We start from the raw sequence: 26,596 nt of genomic DNA on the forward strand, positions 1-26,596 counted from the left end.
TCACAATTTCTATTTCTAAAAAGATTGTGGGCCGGGCGCGGTGGCTCACACCTATAATCCCGGCACTTTGGGAGGCCGAGACAGGTGGATCACGAGGTCAAGAGATCGAGACCATCCTGGTCAACATGGTGAAACCCCATCTCTACTAAAAATATAAAAATTAGCTGGGCATGGTGGCGCATGCCTGTAGTCCCGGCTACTCGGGAGGCTGAGTCAGGAGAATTGCTTGAACCCAGGAGGCAGAGGTTGCGGTGAGCCGAGATCGCGCCATTGCACTCCAACAACTGGGTAAAAAGAGGGAAACTCCGTCTCAAAAAAAAAGATTGTGACTCTTTGCTTTTACTTGAAAAGCCTATCAAAAGGCCAATAATTGGGAAAAGATAATTGTCCTCTCATCTGCCATTGAATAACGTGTAAACCTCACCAACTCCTCATGGGTTGGAGTTTGTGCCTGCAGCTCTCCTAGGCTGCCCCTGCAAGCTGGTGGCTCTACAGTTCTGGGGTCTCAGAAGTGGCCCTACTCCCACAGGTCCACTCAGCATTGCTCTCATGGAGACTCTGTGGCCGCTCTGACCCTGCAGTAGGTTTCTGCCTGAGCCCCCAGGCTTCCCAATATATTTTTTGAAATCTAGGTGGAGGCCCCACAAGCTCATACACTCATGTATGAGCCATGGCCCCACAGCTCATACACTCTGCATGTCTACAGAGTCAGCACCACAAGGAAGCTGCCAAAGCTTACTGCTTGCACCCTGTGGAGCTGCACCACAAGCCTCACATGGCCTGCTGGAGCCATAGAGGTAGTGGCCAAGGAGAACTGCACCAGAATGCAGGCAGCAGAGTTTTGAGGCAGCTTCCAGCGGTAAACCATGGAGGGCACCCTGGTCCTGTCTCCCAAAACTACTCTACTCTTCCTAGAATTCTGAGCCTGTGATGAGAGGGACAGCCTGGAAGAACTCTGCGATGCCTTCAAGGTCTTTCTCCCACTGTATTGCTGTCTTACCTGGCTTCCTTCTACTCCTCTCCTTAGCAAATGGCCACTTACCACACCCTTGGTTTGTTCTCTAAACAAACCTTTTCAATCTTTACATGAACAGGCTGCAAATTTTTCAAATCTTTCCACTCTTCTTCTCTTTTAATTATAAATTCCATCTCCCAATGATTTAATTTTGAAGCTTCTATGACTTAAAGTGTCAGAATATCTAATTTGAATGTACCCAGGTTAGCAGAAACTATGAAATAAGCTTCTGTAGGATAGCAGAGTGAACTGTGTCTGTTACTATGATATGCGGTGGGGTGGGGGCACAGGCGAAAGAAGAATAATGAAGAGACATCTAAGAATAAACATCTGTATTATTTTCCTATACCAGTGCTGGGTAGAGGGAGCTTGTGGATAATACACTGAGTCTGTTTACCCACCTGGCAAATGAAGGGTCTCCTCTAATGATTAATTAACTATTAATTTATGAGACAGATACTAGATTTGTTTTCAGCATCATTCTTACCACCTTTCTCCTAGATTTAAAAGTTTGGTTATTTTTTCATGTATACACACGTATTCCCTCAAAGAGGAAGGGGGTCTCTAAAGGAACAAATGTTTAGTAGCACCTACTTTATGCCAGGCACTATGCTAGGTGCTTTTTATAAAGTATTTTATTTAATTGTTAGGAATACTGCAAAATAGGTCATTTTTAGGTTTATAGTTTCTATAAGCCTAGAAAACTAAGGCTTATGCCAAGATTGAGAAATTTGCCCAGTACTTCCGTATAGCAAGGGGTTGTATCAGGATGTATCACGTAAAGAATTTTTATTGCAGAGCCCACAATATATCTTTTAGTACCAGGCTGTAGCTCCGACCCATCTGTATATTCATGTGGATGGCATATTCTTGTCTTTCCCATGTGAAACTATTTCACAGAGCCATTTTCTTAGAAAAGAAGTAAAATTTTAAAAACCTTTTATTTTAGATATTTTTCCATTTCTCTTTTTTTGATAAGAAGTATACATTTTTATATAAAATGATTTAAATAGTAGCAGGCACCAAAAAAATCAGTAATATAGGTGATTTTTCATTTTAGATTAAAGACTTTCTATATGTTATTAAAACAACTATACTTAGCGCATATACAACATACCTCTTCAATTTTCTGGTTTTCTTAAAGCTAACAAGAGAGGTCTATATTCTAAATACTGAGATTGCCATTATTTAACTTATTTTAGGCATTTCAAGCATCTGCTATTTGTTAGGTACTATGTATTAGGTTTCTATGTAGACATACAAGATAGACAACATTTCCGCTGTTGAGGAATTTGTTCTGAAATATGTCTATATCAGTCATACAGATAGAAGTTCAGTACTTTGGAAGTGGTAATAGAGACCCTGTTGTTTTTAGAACACCCCTCCTCCCATATTCCTGTTTCGGGTTGACAAGATCTATCTTTTAACATCAGAGTCCCTGACTTTATTTTTTCTCATGTCTCTATTACTGAATTACTTCTCTAGTTCACACCTTAACTCTGTTTTGGGATCTGGAGAACTAGAACTATGCCTTCTGATTTGTAAGAAAAGACACTCCTGACTGCTGGTAAGATCAGTTAATGTTTCAGATTTATCACATATCACATCAAGTATTGGAATCTCCATTCATAGCGCCTTCTCTATAGTTCAAGTATTATGCTACTCTAGGAACAACAGTCAACAGTACAGACATATGAAGCTTACATAATCCAGTAGACATTCTAAAATGGTCTTTAGATTTTTGCTGTGTGATCATCTGTCCCTGTCCACTGGATTAGAAGTAGCCTTCTCATTCCTTAGGTAATGGCCTGGCAGCATCCATATTCAGCTTTATCAGGATTAAATAAACCTATTTGCCTTCTAATTTTATCTTTCTCCCCAGGTACAGGTAAATCTTTTCCTTCCTATTAGCAGTACATTTTGATTTTCTTGTTTGAAACCATATCTAAATCTTATTTCGTGATTTTTGTCAGATTTAAAATAGGATAGGTGCTCCAACAAGGCTGTAAAGAAGATAAATAGCATTTTGAAAATAGATTTCTTGTTCTTTGTCACCATGCAATTAAAATAGGCTCAGAGAGAAAAAAAAGAATACATCATTGTGGTGGGTGGTTATATTTAATCTAAATATAAAAGTGATTATATGTTCATTAAATTTTTGTGGGCCAGAGAAGAAGGGTTTTATCTTTACTTTAGATTAACATTTCCAAAACTGTATTTCATGAGAACATTAGTTTCATAGGGGAAGAACAAAAGTGGAAAAAAAGAAAATGAGAATTTTATGGTCAGATAAGTATAGAAAATCATGGTTTTCTGCAGGATTTTTCAGGGTCTTTAGGGTTTTAGGTTAAATAGATAAAATAGTAATTTATCTATTAAGTCATAAACGTCTGAACTATGACAATTACAGAGACAGTTTAGATGAATGGTTATTTAGGGAATTATTAAAGGTTGGAATCAGTGTGGCTTAGACATTTAATTGGTGTGAGAGTAAGGGGAGGGAGTAAGTGAATAGTCATCTACAGGTTTTCCATTTGGCCAACTGCGTAAATAATGGTGCTATTATTGTAGAGACTGCAGGAGAAGAACCAGATTTGAGAGGAAGATGATGAAATCCATTTAGATAGGATCGAACTAGTAATTTATGAGACATTCAAGTGGGCATATCTAGGAGATAACTGGGTAGGTCTGTGTCTTGTGAAAAGAATTTTTAAATTTCTGACTCTTCAAGTCCACAGGAGTGAAAGTCATTACAGTGGAGTGTGTAAATTAAGAAGAGAAAATGGCTAAGGATGATACATGGATAAACACCAACTTTGAGATGAGTGATAGAGGAACTCCAGCAGAAAGAACAATAGTGGGAAGAATTTTTTTTAAGGCTCTGGGAAAGAGGATGCTTAGTTCCCACCAAGTTGAATATAGAAAAAGAAATATCTACAAACTATGGAGATTGCATCTTGCTGTCACTTTTTTTTTTTTTTTTTGACACAGAATCTCGCTCTGTTGGCCACGCTGGAGTGCAGTAGTGCAATCTAGACTCAGTGCAACCTCTGCCTCCTGGGTTCAAGCCATTCTCTTGTCTCAGCTTCCCTAGTAGCTGGGATTACAGGGGCATGCCACCAAGCCCAGCTAATTTTTGTATTTTTAGTGGAGATGGGGTTTCACTATGTTAGTCAGGCTGGTCTCGAATCCCTGACCTCGTGATCCGTCTGCCTCCCAAAGTACTGGAAATTATAGGCATGAGTCACAGCACCCAGTGTTTTCTCTTATTTATTGCTAAGTCATACCTAACAGTACTAAGGTTTCTCAAGTCTAATTGGCAGGGAGAATTTTCTAAACCTAGTAGAGGTGACAATAGTACTGTCTTGGGACTTTTGTATTATTTTAGGGATGGGTTTTTATTCTAACTCATATCCTTATGAAAATTCAAAAGAGAATTTTTTTCTTTTCCTACAACTGTTCTGGGATACTAAAGTAAGTATTAAAGACTGGGAAGTGTTGTTTCAAATCACCTTATCGTCAGAAAAAAATTCCAAAAAAATTCTGACTTGAAAGAAGACAATTTTACATAGCAAAGTAGATGACTCAGACCTAGTGATTGGAACTCTTCAATGATTAACTAGAATGGGAATGGAAAAATACTTGCTTCAGACCAGTGTTTTGAAAAACATCTTTTAAAATACAGCAATATTTTGAGTGTGGGCCAAAATGAACTGAGTCTAGCAAGCATTTCAAGATAATATTAGTGATGAATTGAGTTGGACAACAAAATACTGATATTTTATTTCCACCTTGAAATTTCATATTTCACCTTTGGTGTCTCCACAGAGTTAATCTCATAAGTCATGAAAGGATAATCTTTAAGCACTCAAGTACCTCTAATATACTACAGTATTATCCAGTGCAGCTTGAGAAATAACTGTTTCAACTAATCTGGAGTTGCTTATACAGACTTCAGTATTAACTGTTTTGGTCTGTGATGTTAATATACATCGACATCTTTGCAGTTATTACTTGAGTTCTAGTGAAATTGCATTTAGCAGAGTTGGACTAGTAGAGTGAGCAGCTTGGTTGTTCATTCCTGCAGCATTTTTAGTAAACATACTTATCCTCAGACAGTTTGGGGAAGAATTATAATATCTGAAAAATATTTGCAAGGTTGTTCAGCACAATGTCTCTCTTTATGGGATAATTAATTTTTAGCTTTAATCTAATGTTCATAAAGAAGAGGCATTTATATATGTAAATATAGCACTGCTATTAATCTTTCTTTTGAAACTTTCTCATGTAATTATTTGATTATATTATGACTTTATAGAAATGTACTATAGACTCAAACATAAGCCTTTGTCTTAAGTCTATATTGTATATTAAGAAACATGCAGCAGAGTGAATTCATTTTGATAAGTACTATTTTTTTAAAGCATTGGTAACTTCTAACTTCAGACATTTCGCAATATATGTAGATGTGCATAAAAATATAAATTCTTGCCGTCTGACATGGGTTTTTCTGGCTTTCTGTGCCTTAATCATCAGTGTTTTACTCTTGGTCGCCTAACTTTCACCAATTGCATTTTGAGTTTTTTGTTTTTTTTTTTTTTTTTTTTGAGTTTCTGTTTTAGCCAGTTTTTTTTTTTTTTCTTTTTTTTTTTTTCATATTTCTATCATTCTGGCGTAGGGCACTTCTGATCTGCAATTGTTCTGTAGTATCTTAGAAAATTTTAAGTGCTGTCAAAAGCATAATATACATATTTATTTTATTTAAGATACAGTTAGGTATTTTTAAATCAAAATCAGTTGCCTAGAGTTTTGAAATTAAAAAAAAAGAAAACCAACATGCTGTGTAAACCTATTCTGGGGCCAGGTGCGGTGGCTCAAGCCTGTAATCCCAGCACTTTGGGAGGCCGAGGCGGGTGGATCACGATCCTGGTCAACATGGTGAAACCCCGTCTCTACTAAAAATACAAAAAATTAGCTGGGCACAGTGGCGCGTGCCTGTAATCCCAGCTACTCAGGAGGCTGAGGCAGGAGAATTGCCTGAACCCAGGAGGCAGAGGTTGCGGTGAGCCGAGATCGTGCCATTGCACTCCAGCCCACTAGCGAAACTCCGTCTCAAAAAAAAAAAAACTATTCTGTACCTGCCTTACACACTGAATGTGTTCAGTCTTACTTCAGTGCAATTCTAAGAGTTTCTGAAAGTAAGTTTTCAGGAAAATATTTTAACTTTGTTGCACAGAATTATTTGCAGATCAGCATTGCTGACTACCGAAAAATATATAGTAACATAAAATGTCATCTGATTTTTAGTGGTGCTTCCATGTTACTGCAGTTAAATTTCTGTGCATCAAAATAATTGGCCTTTGTGTACTAGATGTGATTCAATTACATCTTGTTTTTATTGAAAATGTGCAAACTGAGTGAATCCTAATTTTTCCATATATTTTTATAGCTTGTCTCTGATAACATTTCATTTGGCATCTTTTTTCTGTACATCAGTCAATTAGGAAAAAAAATGCATTTTTAAGATGAAACCTTAAGTTCCAGTTTTTATGCAGAACGATTTAACTACTGTAATTTCTTAATATCCATTTGTGACAAGGATCACTTAATTTTCCCAGAGCTTTACTTCTCAGAAATATATTTTTTTCTCAAGTATAAGCTTTGTTTTTTCTACAGCACAGTAATTACACATCTTAAGAAAAATCACCAGTTAAGACACACATAGTTAAATCTCACTCATGATGAAACATTTTAAAGAGCTTATTAAAACATTCATATTTATGTTATAATCAGATTATGTGATAATAGGAGAAATTCTCAGTTTCACTAGTACCTGTTAACATGAACATATCTATTATAAGAGTTATCAGAAACTTTGAAATTCTACTTAATTTTACTAGTGTCCTTAGAGAACTATACTTTTAGAAATGAAACCATCCATTTGCTATAGAATTATCTTAATTAGAAATTAAAAGAGAAACTATTTCTATCCTGTGGCTTTAAATGAAAACTAAAATAAAACCCTTGGGGTTTGGGTTTTTTGTTTTGGTTTTGGTTTTGGTTTGGTTTTTTGATATGTGTTTGACATATCTATGCTTGTTTTTAGAAAACATACTCTTGTTGGTAGCAAAATTTATAGGCATCACATTTGTTAAGCCTATTCCTTCAACATTCTAACTAAGGGATCTATTCACTAACGTTTCTATACACTGATTTGTAACATTATTCTAGACAATGCATTCTAAGTTAACTTTAGTGTAAAAAAAAAATCTAACATTTTCTTTTTAATAATATTTGCTTGGGCTTTATCTAATTTTTACCTTGTCCCCAAAAATTATGTCACCTGAACACATCTCATTATATTTCTTACCTAGACTAAGTAAAACAGAAGTACCCAGATGATTAATATTTTTCTTTATCTAAACGAAAGTAGGCCATAGATTTTATCTTTAAATAGAGCTATTCCTTGTCAGACAGCTAGAACATTTGATAATAATCCCCTGAATTCTAAAACTATGGAAAACATTCACCAGTTTGCTTGCAAATCAACTCTGCTGCATGCGTTCACAAGTTTCATAAAGATTGCATGCTTTCTGTTTTCAATACAAATTGTATTTTTTTTTCATACCCATCCTTGCTTTTTATTTTTTGATTTTTGTTTCCCTTTTCTTGGTTGGATGCCTGTGTGTGTTTATTCCAAATCCCTGTCCAGTCCTGGAGTTTGAACTACGGAAAGCCAAGGAGACCATTCAGGCCCTCCGAGCCAACCTGACAAAGGCTGCAGGTGGTGTACATAAAACTTTTTTGAGACTTTTCTACTTTGACAATGTAGAAGTAGCTGAGATACTTTAGAATGTAAAATAGTAAAATAGTATTTATGTTTTTTTCCACCAGAGCATGAAGTTCCTTTACAGGAACGAAAAAATTACAAATCAAGTCCTGAAATTCAGGTGGGTGACAGAAGACAGATCTGAAAGTATCTTCCACATGAAATGGTAGCATAAATATTGAAGGAAGAAAACTTAGGATTTTCTGTTTGCCTCTTATTTTGCTTCCAGGAGCCAATCAAACCTCTTGAAAAGAGAGCTCTAAACTTCTTAGTCAATGAATTTTTATTGAAGAATAACTACAAGCTTACATCAATAACTTTTTCAGATGAAAATGATGATCAGGTAAAGTTAAAGTTACTTTTTATTTTAACAGTGATTTATTTCCTTTTATACTTATAATTCACTTTTTCTTTTACATAGTTTGTTTTTTTTGTTTTTGTTTTTGTAATTTATATATACTGTAAAATTCTACGAGGCTGGTTACCAGAAACATCAGCCTCTTGCCTACCTAGTCTATTAATTCGGTTAGCTTACAGATGTTTTCTTTCCCTGTTGCTTTTGACATAAAGACTTTTCATTCTTTCTAGACACCTTTTTACAACTCCTCAGTGACTGTATAATCCACTCATCTTTGCATATATTCATAAAGTATGCTTTTTTAAAGACATATATTTGGTAGTACAGGTTATTATATACTTATAAATCCAGTTTAACAATAAACCTCTTCAATAGCACTATGACAGTTAAGATGTTACATAATGGATGACAGTAATTAAGAGAGTATATTTTAAATGAGAGAAAATAAGCTGTATCTCTCTAAACAGGGGCCAATTTTAGAAATTTATTATTACTATTTTCCTGATGAAATCTTTTAAGCAAAAAAAAGATGTCTTATTTTAGTGTCATTTCTCAACTGTGAAATACTTTTGACTTCTTAGTGCTAATGAATTGCTTTGAATCTTGTACCTTAAAAAAGTAAATGCCAGTGACTTCATTATGTAGGAATCTGAAGGCCATCATTTTAAATCAAGATTATTCTGTTGGTTCATAAAATCTCTTATAGATCCCTTAGCAAAAATAGAAATTTTCTGAGGAAGATAGTTCAGTTACCCCCTTAGTTATTAGAATATATTTGGCAAAATTAAATGCAAAAGATATCGAGTTATTTTTTATTAAATGGTAGTTTCACTGAACATGTGCTATGTAACAGACTTAAACTGATATTTAACTAATGTAAGTATTATGCAAAGATATACTATGGTTATAGTTTAGGTTAATTGTGTTTTTTAAATGATCAACTGAACAGTGAATAGGAAAGATTTTAAATACATGAGAAACATTGAGTGGTCAAAAAGAACATAGAAAAAGAATAAAAGAGGAGCAAAAAATAGATGGAATACATAGAAAACAGATAATAAAATGGTAGATTAAAACCCAGCTCTATCAATATTCTCTGTAAATGTAAATGATTAGTCCTTCTCAAATAAAAATCAATTTACAGATATCAACAATGCTCTCTCAAAACTTAATATCACAAGTCAACAGAAAATCATTTAGGATATGGAAGACTTGTGCTCCATTATCAACCAATTGGTCATAATTAAAATTGGTGAAATACTTCATCCTTCAACAGTGAATACATACTCTTTTTAAATTCAGATGGATCACTTACAAAGGTGGACCACATTGTGGATTATAAAAAAAAGTCTTAAGATGGTGAAATTAGCAAATAGTAACAAAGTTATTTCCAAATAACACAAGTTAAAAAAGAAATTAGAAGGGAAATTATTGTTTTGAATTGAGTGAAGATGAAAACAAAACATATCAAAATGTGTGGGATATAACTAAAGTAGCACTTAGAGCGAAATTCATAGCACAAAACATCTATACTAGAAAAGAAAGGATTTCAAATCACTGAAATCAGGTTCTGCCTTAAGAAACGAAAAAAAAAAACCAAGTGAAACTCAAAGTAGAAGAAATAAAATAATAAAGATGATAGCACAAGTCAATGGTACATGCAGCAGAAAACAGTAGAGAAAAATTAATGAAACAAAAAATTAGTCCTCTGAGAAGATCAGTCAAATTCATAAACTGCTAGCCTAACTGATTAAGAAAAAGATAGAAGATACAAATTATCACAACAATGAACGGGGTTACATTACAATATATTTTACTTATATTAAAGGAATAATAAAAGAATGTTATGAACAACTTTTCTTAAAAGAAGACAACTGCCAAAGAACACTCAAAAAGAAATAGATTATCTGAAGGGCTTTATATTTATTAAAGAAATTGAATTTGTCGTTAAAAATTCTCCTACAGTGAACAGTGCTGCAATACACATACCTGTACATGTGTCTTTATAGTAGAATGATTTATAATCCTTTGGGTATATACCCAGTAATGAGATTGCTGAATCAAATGGTATTTCTGGTTCTAGATCCTTGAAGAATCACCACATTGTCTTTCACCGTGGTTAAACTCATTTACACTTGCACCAGCAGTGTAAAAGTGTTCCTATTTCTCCACATCCTCTCCAGCATGTGCTGTTTTCTAACATTTTAATGATCGCTATTCTAACTGGCATGAAATGGTATCTCATTGTGGTTTTGATTTGCATTTCTCTAATGACCAGTGATGATGAGCTTTTTTCTTTATATATATATGTATGTGTATATATGTGTGTGTGTGTGTGTGTGTGTGTGTGTGTGTGTGTGTGTGTGTATTTTTTTTTTTAATTGCACTTTAGGTTCTGGAGTACTTGTGAAGAACATGGAGTATTCTTGCATAGGTGCATACATAGCAATGTGGTTTGCTGCCTCCATCCCCCTGTCACCTGCATCTGGCATTTCTCCCCATGTTATCCCTCCCCAACCTCCCAATCCCCTGCTGTCCCTCCCCTATTCCGCACCAACAGACTCCAGTGTGTGATGCTCCCCTCCCTGTGTCCATGTGTTCTCACTGCTCAACACCCGCCCATGAGTGAGAACATGCGGTGTTTGATTTCCTGTTCCTGTGTCAGTTTGCTGAGAATGATGGTTTCCAGATTCATCCATGTCCCTATAAAGGACACAAACTCATTGGTTTTTATGGCTGCATAGCATTCCATGGTGTATATGTGCTGTATTTTCCTTGTGCAGTCTATCATCAATGGACATTTGGGTTGGTTCAAGGTCTTTGCTGTTGTAAACAGTGCCACAATGAACATACGTGTGCATGTGTCTTTATAATAGAATGATTTATAATCCTTTGGATATATACCCAGTAATGGGATTGCTGGGTCAAATGGAATTTCTGTTTCTAGGTCCTTGAGGGATTACCACCGTGTCTTCCACAATGGTTGAACTAACTTACACTTCCACCAACAGAGGATTTCTCCACATCCTCTCTAGCATCTGCTGTCTCCAGATTTTTTTAATGATCGCCATTCTAACTGGAGTGAGATGGTATCTCAATGTAATTTTGATTTGCATTTCTCTAATGACTAGTGATGATGAGCATTTTTTCTTATGTTTGTTGGTCTCATATATGTCTTCTTTTGCAAAGTATCTGTTCATATCCATCATCCACTTTTGGATGGGTTTGTTTGTTTTTTTTCTTGTAAATCTGTTTTAGTTCTTTGTAGATTCTGGATATTAGCCCTTTGTCAGATGGCTAAATTGCAGAAATTTTTTCCCATTCTGTTGGTTGCCAGTTCACTGTAATGATTGTTTCTTTTGCTGTACAGAAGCTCTGGAGTTTAGATCCCATTTGCCTATTTTAGCTTTTGTTGCTGATGCTTTTGTTGTTTTAGTCATGAAGTCCTTGCCTCTGCCTATGTCCTGAATGGTTTTGCCTAGGTTTTCTTCTAGGGATTTTAGAGCATTTTTCATGTTTGTTGGCTGCATATATGTCTTCTTCTGAAACGTGTCTGTTCATATACTTCTTCCACTTTTTGGAACCAACCCATATGCCTATCAATGATAGACTGGATAAAAAAAACACCCAAATACCCATCAATGATAGACTGGATTAAGAAAATGTGGCACATAGACACCATGGAATACTGTGCAGCCATAAAAATGATGAGTTCGTGTCCTTTGCAGGGACATGAATGAAGCTGGAAACCATCATCCTCAGCAAACTAACACAGGAACAGAAAACCAAACACCACATGTTCTCACTCATAAGTGGAAGGTGAACAGTGAGAACACATGGACACAGAGAGGGGAACATCACCCACCGGGGCCTATTGAGGGGTCGGGGGCTGGGAAGGGATAGCATTCCGAGAAATACTTAATGTAGATGATGGGTTGATGGGTGCAACAAATCACCATGGCATGTGTATATCTATGTAACAAACCTGCACATTCTGATCCCAGAACTTAAAGTATAATAATATAATAATAATAACAACAATAATAATAAATCCTCCTACAAAGAAAGCTCCAGGTCTGAATGGCTTCACTTGAGAATTTGACCAAACATTTAAGGAAGAAGTAATACAAACTATTCTAGAATTTAAAGAGAAGAGAATACTTCCTAACTCATTCAATGAAACCAGCATAATTCTGATATCAATACTGGACAAAGACACTGCAAACAAAGAAAATTATAGGCTCATTTCCTTTATGAATATGGATGTAGAAATTATACATGATATTTTAGCAAATCAAATTAAACAAAATGTTAAAATGGCAATTCATTATGACCAAATGGGGTTTATCCCAGGAATATAAGGTTGATTTCATATCCAAAAATCAGTCATTGTAATTCATCATATAAAGAAGAAAATAATATAATCATCTGAGAAGATGCAGAGAAGGCATTTGACTCAATGCAACATCCATTCTCTTTTAAAACTTTAAAGAAATTAGAAATAAAGGGACATTTACCCAACTGATAGAGGACTTTATAGAAAACCTGTCACTAACATCATTCTTAATGATGAAAAATGAACATGAAAACAAGAACATTTACTCTCACTACTTCTGTTCAGCGTCATACCGAAGTTTCTAGCTAGTGCAATAAGGCAAGAAAAAGTAATTCAAGAACATATTTTGGAAAGGAAGAACTAACAGTCCTTATTCACCAATGGCATGATCATGTGTGTAGAAAATCCTATGAACTGGCTGGGCATGGTGGCTCATACCTGTAATCCCAGTACTTTGGGAGGGCAAGGCAGGCAGATCATGAGGTCAAAAGATTGAGACCATCCAGGCCAACATGGTGAAACCCTGTCTCTACTAAAAATATGAAAATTAGCTGGGCGTGGTGGTGCACACCTGTAGTGTTACCTACTCAGGAGGCTGAGACAGGAGAATTGCTTGAACCCAGTAGGTGGAGGTTGCAGTGAGCCGACATTTTGCCACTGCACTCCAGCCTGGTGACAGAGCAAGACTTCCTCTCAAAAAAAAAAAAAAGACAGACAAAAACTAAGTGATGTTAGCAAGGTTGTAGGATGCAAGGCAAGTATAAAAAAACTATTGTATTTTTATATGTTAGCAACAATTAATCAATTAGAAATTGAATTTTTTAAATATTATGTTCAGTAGTATTAAAAAATAGGAAATAACTTAGGGATAAATCTGGCAGCTTCTACACTGAAAACTATTAAACATGCTGAGATAAAGAACACTTAAATAAATTGAGAGATACTGTGCTTATGGACCAGAAAACCCAATATTATCAAGATAACAATTTTGATTTGTATTTTCAATGAAATCTAAATATCAATTCTCATGGCATTTTTGGGAAAGTATTGAATTTTTTCTAAAATTCATATGAAAAATGAAATGGCCAAAACAACTTTAATAAAGAAGAACAAAGTTGGAGGACCTAAACTACCTGGCTTCAAGTCTCAAAAGATGTTTTGGTAAAGACAGTGTCAAATTGGTATATAGACAAATAAATTAATGAAACAAAATAGAGGCCAGAGATGGATTTTCACATAGATGATCTACTGAATTCTGACAAAATGCAAAGCAACTTCCATGCAGAAATGGTAGTCTTTTTTACAAATGTTAATGGAACCATTTGCCCATAAAAACTGAACATCAAAATATGCCATATACAAAAGTTAACTCAAAATGGAACATATACTTAAATATATATCCTAAAAAGCTGTAAGGCTTCTAGAGGAAAAAATAATCATTGCAGGCCTGGAAGACAGGCAAAAGATTTATTAGATATGACACAAAAGGCATGGTGTTCTCTATCAGATTTGCTCTCATCAAAATTAATAAGTTCTGTGCTTTGGAAGACACTTTTAAGTGAATGAGAAGACCGAGAGGGTAAAATATTGCAAGTAACGTATCTCTTAAAGGATTTATATCCAGAATATGTAAAGAACTCTCTAAACTTAATAATAGATAACCTATTTTTTTTTTTTAAATGGACAAAAGTTGTAAACAGGTGCTTCACCAAGGAAGTTATATGGATGGAAAATAAGCACATGATAAAAATTCTCAACATCTGTATTCATTAGAGAAATGCCAATTCAGTCACATTGAGATACCACAACACCTTAATTAGAATGTTTAGTTAAGGCTGTATGAAGTTTTGGAAAGGATATGGAGCAACTAGAAATTTGTAGTTCTAAGCACAATTTAAATATGTCTTAACTTTTGGATGAATGATAGGTAAATAGACATTTGAATTATGTGTAATATTCATTTAATTTATCCTTACAAAAACCCTAAGAGGTAATAAATATTATACCCATTTTACAGATGACCAGTTTAAGTCTCCCTCAAATTCACTTGTAACAATAATACTGGAGATAAATACAAATTTCATACTTACATCTGGTTTTCTTTAAAGCCCCCACTTATAATACTCGTATCTGCCCCAGATTTAGTCTTCAGTAATAGCTATCTCGTTATTCAAATAAACCATCAAAGAATTAAGAATATCACATTTAGAATGTTCAAATTAATATGCCATAGTTTTTCATAGAGGTTCTCATAAGTTATAATATGTTAAATTATTACTAAATTCTGATACATTAGCGGAAGAGAGAATGGTGAGACAATGCATTTACATGGAATTGATTACTCAGCAACTTCATAAAGCTTCTCTAAAAATCTTTACCTATAGAATGCTTAAGAGATCGCTTCTTGGCCTTTTGGCTAAGATCAAGTATAGAATGCTTAAGAAGCTATGCTTTTTAGTACTTTTAATGAAACTGTGTTAGAGTTAATAAAACTGTTAAATATGTTTGAATATACAACAAATTGAAGAGTAGCTATTTGGATTCTGAAAATTGCCAGAAGCATTTTTAATAAGATGATTTATATTCAAACATTTGCAGCAAGAAGACATGTAGATTAAATTGTTTCCTTGCCCACTAGAGATTACACGAATATGTATTACATTGGAATGATAAAGGAAGAACAAAATTAATGATATCAATGGGTTTACTTATAACCTATAAATAATAGGAACAATTTATATACTAAGACTTCCTTAATCTAGACATGTTTTATGACTTCATGCAACTATTTGAGCATGTTTTATGAGCTTCAAGTTAATATAAAACAAAGTTAAAAGAGTTTATGTTTTTAAGAGATAGAATAAAAAATTATGTAATATTTTGATATCTAAGACAAGTAAATCTATCTAGAATGTCAGGAAACTTAAAAGAATAATATTGGATATTGGAAGATGTAAAGTAAATTTAAGACTGGTATTTACTCACTTGGAACATACACTTTGTTGTTACAACAAAATTATGATTATGTTGGGTTTTCAGGATATTCGCAGAGGCTGGTTGTGGTGGCTCACACCTGTAATCTCAACACTATGGGACACCAAAGTAGTAGGATTGCTTAAAGCCAGGTGTTTGAGACCATCCTAGGCAACAAAGTAGACCCCACCTCTGCAAAAAAAAATTTTTTTTAATTGGCTGGGCATGATGGTGGGTGCTTGTAGTTCCAGCTACTTAGGAGGCTGAGGTGGGAGGCTCACTTGAGCCCAGGAGTTCGAGGTTGCAATAAGCTGTCTATGATTGTGCCACCTACTCCAGCCTGCATGACATAGCAAGACCCTATGTTTTAAAAAAAAAAAGGTATTAGCAATAATAATATGAATTTCAAAAATCCAAGGTAAAATTTCATCAAAGATTTTTTACATTATTATTTTGTATCTTTTAGGATTTCGAGTTATGGGATGATGTAGGATTAAATATTCCAAAACCTCCAGACTTATTGCAACTCTACCGAGATTTTGGAAATCATCAAGTGACTGGAAAAGATCTTGTGGATGTGGCCAGTGGAGTAGAAGAAGATGAGTTAGAAGCCCTTACACCAATTATAGGCAGCCTCCCTCCAACTCTGGAAACTCCCCAGCCTGCAGAGGTGAGAGAGATCAACTAATTAGTCAAGTCCACAAAAAGTATTTAAACTATGTAAAAGCATACAGTGAGATCTTGAGTTTCTGTTTTTCTCCTGTTTTGATTTTAGAACTCCATATTAGTACAGAAATTAGAAGATAAAATTAGTTTATTAAATAGTGAGAAATGGTCATTGATGGAGCAAATCAGAAGACTTAAAAGGTTAGTATTTGATCATCATTCCTAAAAATCCTCTTAACATAAAGATATTGGCAAGTTATACACATATATGAAACATTCCAATTGTAAGGCATAACTGCTTCACATTTTAACACTTCTGAAAGAAAGTTTTGTAATTGCTTAATATATTTAAAATAGTAATATGTCTTTTTTCCCAAAACCAGTTACTAAATCAATATGGTGATCTTACAATCAGTGTGTCTTGGATGTAAGAAATAAGATGTTTTGATTTCTCCTACATTAGTGTTGTACATATTTCCCATTCATTATTCCATTTAGTTCTTATAATAATCCTGTGGGTTTCAGGGAGTTATCCCCATTTTGCAAATGAATAAAAAAAAATTAAATTGCTTATTTAAAGCGGGGTTTTTAAGGCCATTTTTATGCTTCATTGTTGAGTGTATAGCTACATTTTTAGATATATGAAGCAACAGTGAATATTGCATAAAAAAGATTTATCACTTGCCAACCATTTGCTACTAATACTTTTAAATATACTTTTGAAACATTAAACTCATGAGATTTATGCTAGTCTTTACAGTTGTCTTCTGATGATTTCTGTTCATTTGTCTTTCTTTCTACAGTGAAATGGACTTCCTCAAAAATGAACACTTTGCCATCCCAGAAGTTTGTGACTCTGTTCAGCCTTCTTTGGATCAGTTGTCCCACAAAGACTCTGAGGATGGTGGCCAGCATCCAGTTGTAAATAGTTCAGACAAGGGAAAAAACACAGACATCCATCTTTCAATACCAGATGAAGTTGATTCCACTATTCCTAAAGAGAATTCCCCAAATTTATTCCCCAGGAGAGAACGAGAAGGACTGCCACCTTCTTCTCCATCAAGTAAAACCACAGTTCATTTTGATAAACCCAATAGGTTAGTATGCATACTGTATTTTGAAATGCATCTTTTAGCTATTTAGTACATGTCAAATGGGAAGAGCTACGATTCTTATTTAAACTGCTTTTTGCAGATCAGATATATGAATTTTTATATTTGACATGACCTTAACACATGGCAAAGTAGTTGCCACAAGAAAGTCACAAAATAATTAGTTACTAAGTTAAATTAGATCAAAAAGGAATTACCCATCAATGGGATAGGTTCTATCTTATCTAAGTACGTAAACCCATAAATAATATGTATATTACTATGCGCTCTAAACACTTACCCGGTGCTTGTTACCTTTTCTCTATCCTTCAGTTGTTATCACACTCAGAGGAGTATTTTGGTGCTGCGTAGTTGCCTGTGTTAAAGAAGGAATCATTTTTGCTCCTAGTTTTTTTCTTGTGGCTTCTTCTATTACTAATATTACATCGTTAATATATTTTTAATTCATATATTTAGTTTATATTGGGTTGCAGAACTCACAGATGACAAAAAGCATGGTCCCTGCACTTTATGTTTCCTAGTGGAAGAGACAGAATAGAATTTTAAATTTTTTAGATTATAATTTGAAAAATACTTTTAAGAAAGGAATATTGCTGAGCTATTTTTACATGTCAGACAGAATCATCAGTGCTTCATGTATACTAATTCATTTAGTTCTTACAAATATCCTATGGTGCATTTTCATCCACAAGGTTATGACCTTCATTTCCCATTAAATAGAGAGATGTTATGCCTGCTATAAACATATATTAGAAAAGCACAACTCATTTGTTTCAGACTTACAGGTCCTCATTATTATTAAGAAGTATTGAATTTTTTTTTTAAGTAAAGCTTTCCACTCATGAACCACAACTTTTTCACTATTTCTGCGCATAGTAGAGGGGTGTGGGGGGTGGGGGGGGTGGGGTCACAGAATTGGAATGGACATGGCCCAAACCTCAAACCTTGTATATAGTATGAGAGAGAGAGACAAGCAATAACACTAAGGTATGAAAAGTAGTATGATGAAAGAGGTTCATTTTCCTTTCAGAACATGTAATCAAGGCACTAACCTAGTCTTCAGAGCAGGAAAGGTTTCATAGAAGTGTCATCTGAGATTTCAAGACTAAGTAAGTGTTAACAAGCAAAGAGGTAAAAGAGAGTGTTTCCAAGTGCACAAACAAAACAGAGCTTTAGGGGAACAAAGAAGGACTTAGTAAGGCTTAAGCAAATAATGCTAGTGAAGAGTAGCAGCAGATGAAGTTGGAGAGGTAAACAAAGTCTAAGAAGTCATATAAGCTTGTGTTGATTCATTTAAGAGGCTGGGACAGGATGGTATCTAAGCTTTGGAACAGACCCTCTGAGCTAGAGGTAATTGGAAGGTAGCAAGACTGGGAGAAAGGAAACTGTACACGTATATGCTGGAAGAATCCAAGTAAGAAATGATGGAGGCCTGTTCTATATTGAAACATTAGTAATGGGAAGGGAAAGAAGGATATAGATCTGCAAGATTATTAAAAGTTAAAAGATTGAATGGATTTGAGGTGAAAATGAAGGGAAAGAAGCCAGGGACAATGGCATGTGCCTCTAATCTTAGCTACTCAGGAGGATCGCTTGAGCCCAGGAGTTCTAGATCAGCACTGGCAATATAGCAAGACCCCATCTCAAAAGAAAAAGATCAAGGCTTATTTGAGGTTTCTGATTAGGATAAGAGGAAGGATTATGGTCTCTTTCTGAGAGAATATGGGAGGATCATAAAAGAGCAAAAGGCTCAAGCTTTGGTACAGCACTCTATAATCAGAAATTACTGAGCACCACTTTGTGGTATATACTAAATAAGCTTCATTATGTAATTTTTCATGTTAGCCTTTTCTTTGTAGATTTAACAACACCAAGTACAACTCATAGTCATAATTTTATGAATAATACTATATAGAGACTGGTATTATTTTAGAAATATAAATATTAAAGAAAATAGGCTAATATTTTCAACTGCAAATAGAAACTTTCTTTAAAATGTATCATGAATATTGAAGTGCTCCTTTATCTTTAGACTCATTGTATGTGGTTTTCTAATAATCAGGTTTATCATTAACGTTACATATATCTGCAAAACTTTAATTCCTCTCAGTAATATACCAGGTCAACCTGTGTATCCACTTTACCTTTGTGTTTCCCATAGAAAACTGGGGGTAGAGAAAGACCTTATTTCAGATTTTCGAATCATTTCTATAGTCATTGATCTAATATACCACTTTAGGTTTGATCCACTAACTATAAATGCCATTTATTCCCATAGCATCAAACTACTGCAAGAACACCAGTTATTGTTGGCTTTTCTTTCTCCTAGTGACCTGTATAAGTTTCTCTAATGAAGTGTTCAAGTCACTGGAGGCTCAGAAATCTGGTTAGCATTTGTGGGGTAGGATTAATGCAGGAATGGGAGTTGTAATATGTAACTTAAATTTCTCCTTAAATGTCAGTGGTAATTCTTTGGTATTACCTCCTTTTCAAACAATATTTCTTCTAGGAAATTGTCTCCTGCATTCCATCAAGCACTACTCTCTTTTTGTCGAATGTCAGCAGATAGTCGTTTAGGATATGAGGTAAATTATGCCACCTATTCCCACAACTTTTTAAAAACATCCTACTGTTTTTCTTCTTTTTAGTGTCTCTTCTAAGAAGCATCTGTGATAAGGCTATATTTCAAATGCAAATCTATTATTTACAATAATGCTTTAAGAAATAGTGTCTAATGATAGCACCTATTGGATATAATTCAGAAAACCAACTTAAGTGTACACTGTCTATATACTAATTGTTTATTTAAATTACTCCATTATTTTCATTTCATTAGTAGTGGTTATGTCCAATAGTTGAGTTTATTAGCTTGCATATTAGTTTCTCTCAACTATTTTATATTTATTTTGGCAGATTGATCTTGAGGGAGTATTTTATTATTATTGGTTTTTGTTCTGTTTTGATTTGTTTTTCTTTTTTGAAACAGTCTCACTCTGTCGCCCAAGCTGGAGTGCAGTGGTACAATCTAAGCTCATTGCAACCTCCGCCTCCCCAGTTCAAGCAATTCTTCTGCCTCAACCTCCCGAGTAGCTGGGACTACAGGCATGTGCCACAACGCCCAGCTAACTTTTGTATTTTTAGTAGAGGCAGGGTATCACCATGTTGGCCAGGCTGGTCTCAAACTACTGAACTCATGATCCACCCGCCTCGGCCTCCCAATGTGCAGGGATTACAGGCATGAGCCACAGCGCCCAACCCTATTGCTTTTTCTTACCTCCTTACTCACTCCTCCCTTTCTAGCTGTTTTGTGTTTCATTTCACTTGACTTCCCATGGGCTTCTGTTCCACAGTGTCACTGAGAATATCACAGAGCTAGAGGATGATTTAGATGCATTCTGGCAATCCTCACTGTAAGACTGAATCACTTTCCTTAGCCTACCCCCTTGTATTTGCAAGTTCTTTGTACAGAGTATCACTGTAGCCAATGGTTGTAGCTTTGTGAGCATCTTTTCAAGGACAAAAACAAACATTGAGGCTGCCCTACTCCTGTGCTATCCCTACTACTTGTTCCCAGAAATGAAGCCTATTCGGCCTCCTTGGCTTCATCCTTGATTTTAATGGCATTTTAAATCTGTTTCTAGCCCAAAGAAATATTAATGTCGTTTAGAGCACTGTTATTGTTGTTGTTGTTGTTGTTGTTACATAAATTAAAATATTGGAATATGTACTTAGAGCAGAGGTGTCAGGGCCTAAAGAATGAACTTTTCCATATTGTTATGCATGGAAGTTCTCCACTATCATCATTTATTAATTCTTTGGTTTTCTAGGTGTCTCGTATTGCAGACAGTGAAAAAAGTGTTATGTTAATGCTGGGACGCTGCCTGCCGCACATTGTTCCCAACGTGCTATTGGCAAAGAGAGAGGTAAGACACATAGTATTTTCATCCCAATAATCCCATCATGTTGTCCATTTTTTGTCATTCTGAAGTTTAGTGTTATATTTTTATTTTGTTAAAGTCTATTACTTGCAATCATATTCTTACTTTTGTGCATGCATCTCTGCTCCTAGAGAATGGTTTTACACCTCTGTCAGGTGAGTTCAGTAAAACTGCATGGTATTCATGTTTTTCCAATTTTGCTTAAATCATTGTTAGCTTCTGCAGCACTAACTATTACTGTAGGTCCATTTATGTGCCATGAACACTGTCTGGTTTTTACATTACCAGTTAACTAATTATCTTTGCTCTTGGTATGATACGCTTCATATGTCTGCAGAAATGAACATTCTTTGTATTAAATTAACAGGAATGAATAATGTAACACTTGTCTTAAATGTACTTGAAGTTGCCGATTGTAAATGTGTTATTATGCTTGTTTTGGCAATAAATCACATTTCTCTTAGAATAGAATAGTCATAATATTGACTAAAACAACTTTTAAAAGTACCTTTTCTATTTTTCTTGCAGTTAACCTGTTATTGACAGATGCTTTAAGTATCCAAAATACATTTCCAAATACGTTTGAGTCCACATAGCCTATGTTATGATCCATAAATACTGTAGGAAGTTATTTTTATGGTTGTATTTATAAATTATTATGAAATATAGTTATATTTTAATCAATAAAAGATTAATGGAAAGTTATCTGTAATCTCATTCAAATGGCAGTGGATGGTTTATTTGCAAATAATTTAAATTATTTAATTGAATTATTCAGTTTATTTTTAGATCAAAAACATTTTATAAAGAATAGATAAAGACTATTTTAGAATATATCATATTGTTATCTTCTTAATATTTACCACTGATTTTACTCATAATTTCTGGGACCTACAGTATGATAGGTACATAATGCATTGGCAAAACCCATTTAAAGCTTATTTTCAATTATCCATTTAGCACAAGAAATTTGTACTGATCCTCAAGAAAACATGTAGAGCTTTAAAATTTCTTGTCCCTATAGGTTTTTTTAATAAAAACAATTAAAAAGATGGTTTCCCTACTGATGGCTTTATTCTTACCTAATTATTTTAAAATAGTCGTAAGATATTAATAAGTATGGAAAGTATTATATGTCTTGAAGGATCAGTGTCCAATTTCAGATTGTTTTGCAGTTCTGCCTGGCAGAATGGTGTTTGAGCTTCTTTTCCTTTTTTAGCTTGTAACATAATCCATGTAATGCGTTAATGTTTGCATCCCTTTTACTATATTTCCTTAATATCATCTTTAAAATATTACGGAAACCTGATTATTTTGAAATTCAGTTTTAACTTTTTGATTTTAATTTTCCATATTATCATAAAAGACTACCACTAAAATCTGACTGTACTGCATGAAATATTTATAAATTTGCATCATCAGTAATCAGATACATTATACGTACAGATTATATGCATATAAATACACATATATCTAATTCGTGGTATGATGTTTACTTTTCTGGCTGATTCTAAATTTTTTATAATTAAAAAATATATAATCATTTCCTGAAAAACTGATCATCTATCTTTGTTCATTTAATTATTTATATGTTTTATCAGAAAAGTTGCCATTTATAATAAAACAAAATTGTATTTCCTCAAAATTAAATTGGTAAATAATGAAATATGTCTTAGTTTGATTTAAAATCAATCCCTGGGCATAAAAGAAGAAAATTTTTTTTGTTAAATCTCTTGATATTGAATTACTTTTTAATATTTCACCCCTGTTTCTTACTATAAATCTCTATATATCTCTGTCTATGAGGAGACAGAGTGTCAGTTTTTTGTTTTGTTTTGGTTTGGTTTTTTGGTTTTTCATTGAGACAGCCTCTTGCACACAGCCTCTTGCACTGTCACTCAGGCTAGAGTGCAGTCACACAATCATGGCTCACTATTGCCTCAAACCCCAGGGCTTAAGTGATAAAACTACATTTTTAAAAAACTTTTATGATTGAAGGATTAATATTTTGACTTCTTATTTCTCAAGTTTGATATTCTCTTGTCAGCAAAAGCCTTTTTATTGATATTTAAATACAATTTCAATGTTCTTTAGTAAACTGAATATAGTAATATCGTAGCCGATTACATAAGTAGAGCATTAGAAACAGGGTTTAATGTTTTGATTCATGTTTACATGGTGTAACTTTTTTTAATGTAAAAAGAATTACATTGAAAATTTCTTTATTCCTGTCCTTCAGCTTCTGTCCCACATGCAGTCAATTTTGCTAACTTGTAGAGTATTCTTTCAAGTCCTTTTATCATTTTTAAATTTGATTGTTTATGTTCATGTTTTAGAGTTGTAAGAGTTTTTTTATATATTTTGGGTAGTAAACCCTTATCATATATATGATTTGCAAATATTTCTTTTCATCCTGTAGGTTTTCTTTTTATACTCTTGATCATATCCTTTGATGGGCAAATGTTTTCCATTTTTATGAAATCTGATTTATCTATTTTTTTCTTGTGTTGTTTGTGCTTTAAGTATCAATCTTAAGAATCCATTGCCAAATCAATCAATGTTATAGAAGATATATATATATGTATATGAGTATATATAAGAGCTAAATCTATAAAACAATTAGAAGAAAACCTTTTTATATATATTTAGGTCAGTGATCTATTTTGATCTGTTATATATGGAGTGAAATAGGGTCTAACTTTATTATTTTCATATGGCTATCCAGTTATCCGGAAACAGTTCAAGAGAAAAAATTTTCTCTTTTGAATAGTCTTGTTACTTTTGTCAAAAATCAGTTGGGCCTAGATTCTTTGGGTTTATTTCTAGACTTTCAGTTCTGTTCCATTGGTCTGTATGTCTAGCCATATGCCACTACCACACTGGTTTGATAACTTTTGTTTGTAGGAAGTTTTGAAACTGGGACATTGAGTCCTCCAACTGCATTTCACTATTGTCTGTTTGCGGCCCCTTGAAGTTCCATATGAATTTGGTGCTCAACTCTCCACTTCTGCAAAACAGGTCATTGAAATTTTTATAGTGATTACATTAAATCTGTAGATCTCTTTGGGAAGATAGCCATCCTAACAACATTAAGTTTTCCAGTTCGTGGACATGGAATAATATCTTTTTGTTTTAAATCTTCAATTTCTTTCAGTAATATTTTATAGTTTCAGTGTACAATTTTTTCACTTCTTTAGCTACATTTATTCCTAAGTATTTTGTTCTTTTGGATAGTACTGTAAATGGAATTGTTCTTTTAATTTTCTTTTCAAGAAAGGAAAGGTTTATCCTGGTTTAACAAAACAACACTTAATCACTGTGTGTTGATCTTAAATCTTGCAGCTTTACTACATTTGCTTATTAACTCTTAGTTTTTTGTGGTTCCTATGAGATTTTCTACATATATAGAATCATGTCATCTGCACGTAGAGAGATAGTTTTGCTTCTTCTTTACAATTTAGATGGCTTTTATTTTTTCCTCTTGCTTAATTGCTCTGGCTTAGACTTCCAGTACAATTTGGATAGTAGTATCTTGATAAAGCAGATATTCTTGCCTTGTTTCTGATCTTACGGAAAAGCTTACAATCTTTCACCATTGAGTATGTTTGCTATAGAATTTTTATACGTGTCCTTTATCAGATGGGGTTTTCTACTTACTGAATCAGTTTGGTGATTTCTGTGATTCTAAGGACTAGTTTATTTCATCTTGATTATCTAATTTGATGAACAGTTCATAGTATTAACTTTTGTATTTTAATTTCTGTAATGTTGGTACTAACATCTCTGTTTTCATTTCTGATCCTAGTTATTTGCATCTTCTCTCTTTCGGTCAGTCTAGCTAAACATTTGTTAGTTTTGTTTCTCTTTTCAAGAACCAACTTCTGATTTTGTTGATTCTCTTTATTTTTCTAGTCTATGTTTCATTTATCTCTTCTCTAATCTTTAATAATTTCTTTTCATCTGCTGACCTTGGGCTTAGTTTGATCTTTCTGTAGTTCCATATCGAATTACTGAAGAGATCTTTTTTAATGTAAATTTACAGCTATAAATTTCCCTCTGAGGTCTGCTTTTGCTGCATCTCATTAGTTTTGTTATGTTGTTTTCATTTTCATTCATCTCAATGTTTTCCCGTTTTCTTCGTGGTTTCTTCCTTGACCTATTGCTTATTTAAGAGCATGTTATTTAATAGCCACATATTTGTGAATGTTCCATTTTTCTTTTGTTACTGATTTTTAATTTCATTCTGTAGTAGTCAGAGAAATACTTAATATGATTTTGATCTTAAATTAACTAAGAATTACCTTTGCCTAACTTATGGTCTGTCCTGGAGAATGTTCTGTGTGTATTTGAGAAGAATATATATTCTGCCGATGTTGGGTGGAGTGTTTATTATAATTTTATTAGATTTCATTGTTTTATAAGGTTCAGGTTTTCTATTTCCTTATTGATCTGTCTAGAATTTCTGTGCAATATGAAAGTAGCATATTGAAGACTCCATCTATTATTGTAGCACTGTCTTATATTCTTTCAGAGATACTTTGTGCATGTATAAATTGAAATACGTTATCTTTTCCTCATGACTTAAACAAATGATACTGTATTCTATGCACTATTCTCTACTTTGCCGTTTTTATACTTAACATTAGATTTTACTTTTTATATCATGATATAAAGATCTATTAGTGCTTTTAAACTTTGATTACACCTTCAGTAAAAAAGATGTTTTACATCATGTACTAGTATATACTTACATATATTAAACTAAAAGTTTTACAAATCCAGTATTGCTTTACTAATTTTAAAAGTATAGACAAGCATTAGCAAACATGATTTTATAAATATTTTGGAAAAGTAAAAAAAAATCCTTAAATAAACAATGAAAAAAGAAAAACAATGAAAAAAATGACCCATTCAACTGATTTTTTGACCCACTGTTTTAAAGAGAGTGGGATAAAGGTTTAATCAAAGCTGTCTAATGAATTAAACTTTTATTTTTTTAAATAGAAAGCACAATGAATATAAATATTAGCATTATTTGTTTTTCTTTAAAAAAAAGAAAAGTAACCTTACTCAATCTTCAGGTTACAATTGTAATTTTTTTTTAATTTGGTATCTCTTATTTTAAATCTAAGATGCAATTGGTTGTAACAGTTATGTTTCTTTAAGAAAGAAAAAGAATCTCAATTAAATCATGGCATGCTGTCTACCATAAGATACACCCCAATTTCAAAGATTCTGAAAAGCTTTTTAAAGAATGTACCTCTTAGGTTCTTTGAAATAATGGTAGTCTCTTATTAACTTATATTTTAAAGTTAAATATTTATTTCTGCTGTAATCTTTATTATTTCCTTCCTTCTGCTGGCTTTGGG

General features: G+C 33.7%; 1 protein-coding gene across 9 annotated transcripts in view; it reads left to right on the plus strand.

Annotated features, from left to right (window-relative positions):
• Window positions 1-26,596, plus strand: part of RELCH (RAB11 binding and LisH domain, coiled-coil and HEAT repeat containing) — a 120,553-nt gene that overhangs the window by 25,417 nt on the left and 68,540 nt on the right. For 4 of the 9 annotated variants that reach the window (XR_013525937.1, XM_008979917.4, XM_002757255.5 and 1 more), the window contains exons 3-10: window positions 7,728-7,799; window positions 7,910-7,965; window positions 8,074-8,187; window positions 15,978-16,181; window positions 16,287-16,378; window positions 16,981-17,274; window positions 19,799-19,874; window positions 21,117-21,212. Coding sequence is in view for 7 of the 9 variants with exons in the window: in XM_008979917.4 (XP_008978165.2) it covers window positions 7,728-7,799; window positions 7,910-7,965; window positions 8,074-8,187; window positions 15,978-16,181; window positions 16,287-16,378; window positions 16,981-17,274; window positions 19,799-19,874; window positions 21,117-21,212 (1,004 nt within the window). In the remaining 2 variants the exon portion in view is untranslated. Of the gene's footprint in view, window positions 1-7,727; window positions 7,800-7,909; window positions 7,966-8,073; window positions 8,188-15,977; window positions 16,182-16,286; window positions 16,379-16,980; window positions 17,275-19,798; window positions 19,875-21,116; window positions 21,213-21,358; window positions 21,383-26,596 lie in introns of all 9 variants that reach the window. The other 5 variants (XR_013525936.1, XM_008979915.5, XM_008979916.4 and 2 more) reach the window with 3 other exon arrangements.

This window comes from Callithrix jacchus, chromosome 13 (assembly GCF_049354715.1).
Source record: "Callithrix jacchus isolate 240 chromosome 13, calJac240_pri, whole genome shotgun sequence".
Classification (NCBI taxonomy): Eukaryota; Metazoa; Chordata; class Mammalia; order Primates; family Cebidae; genus Callithrix; species Callithrix jacchus.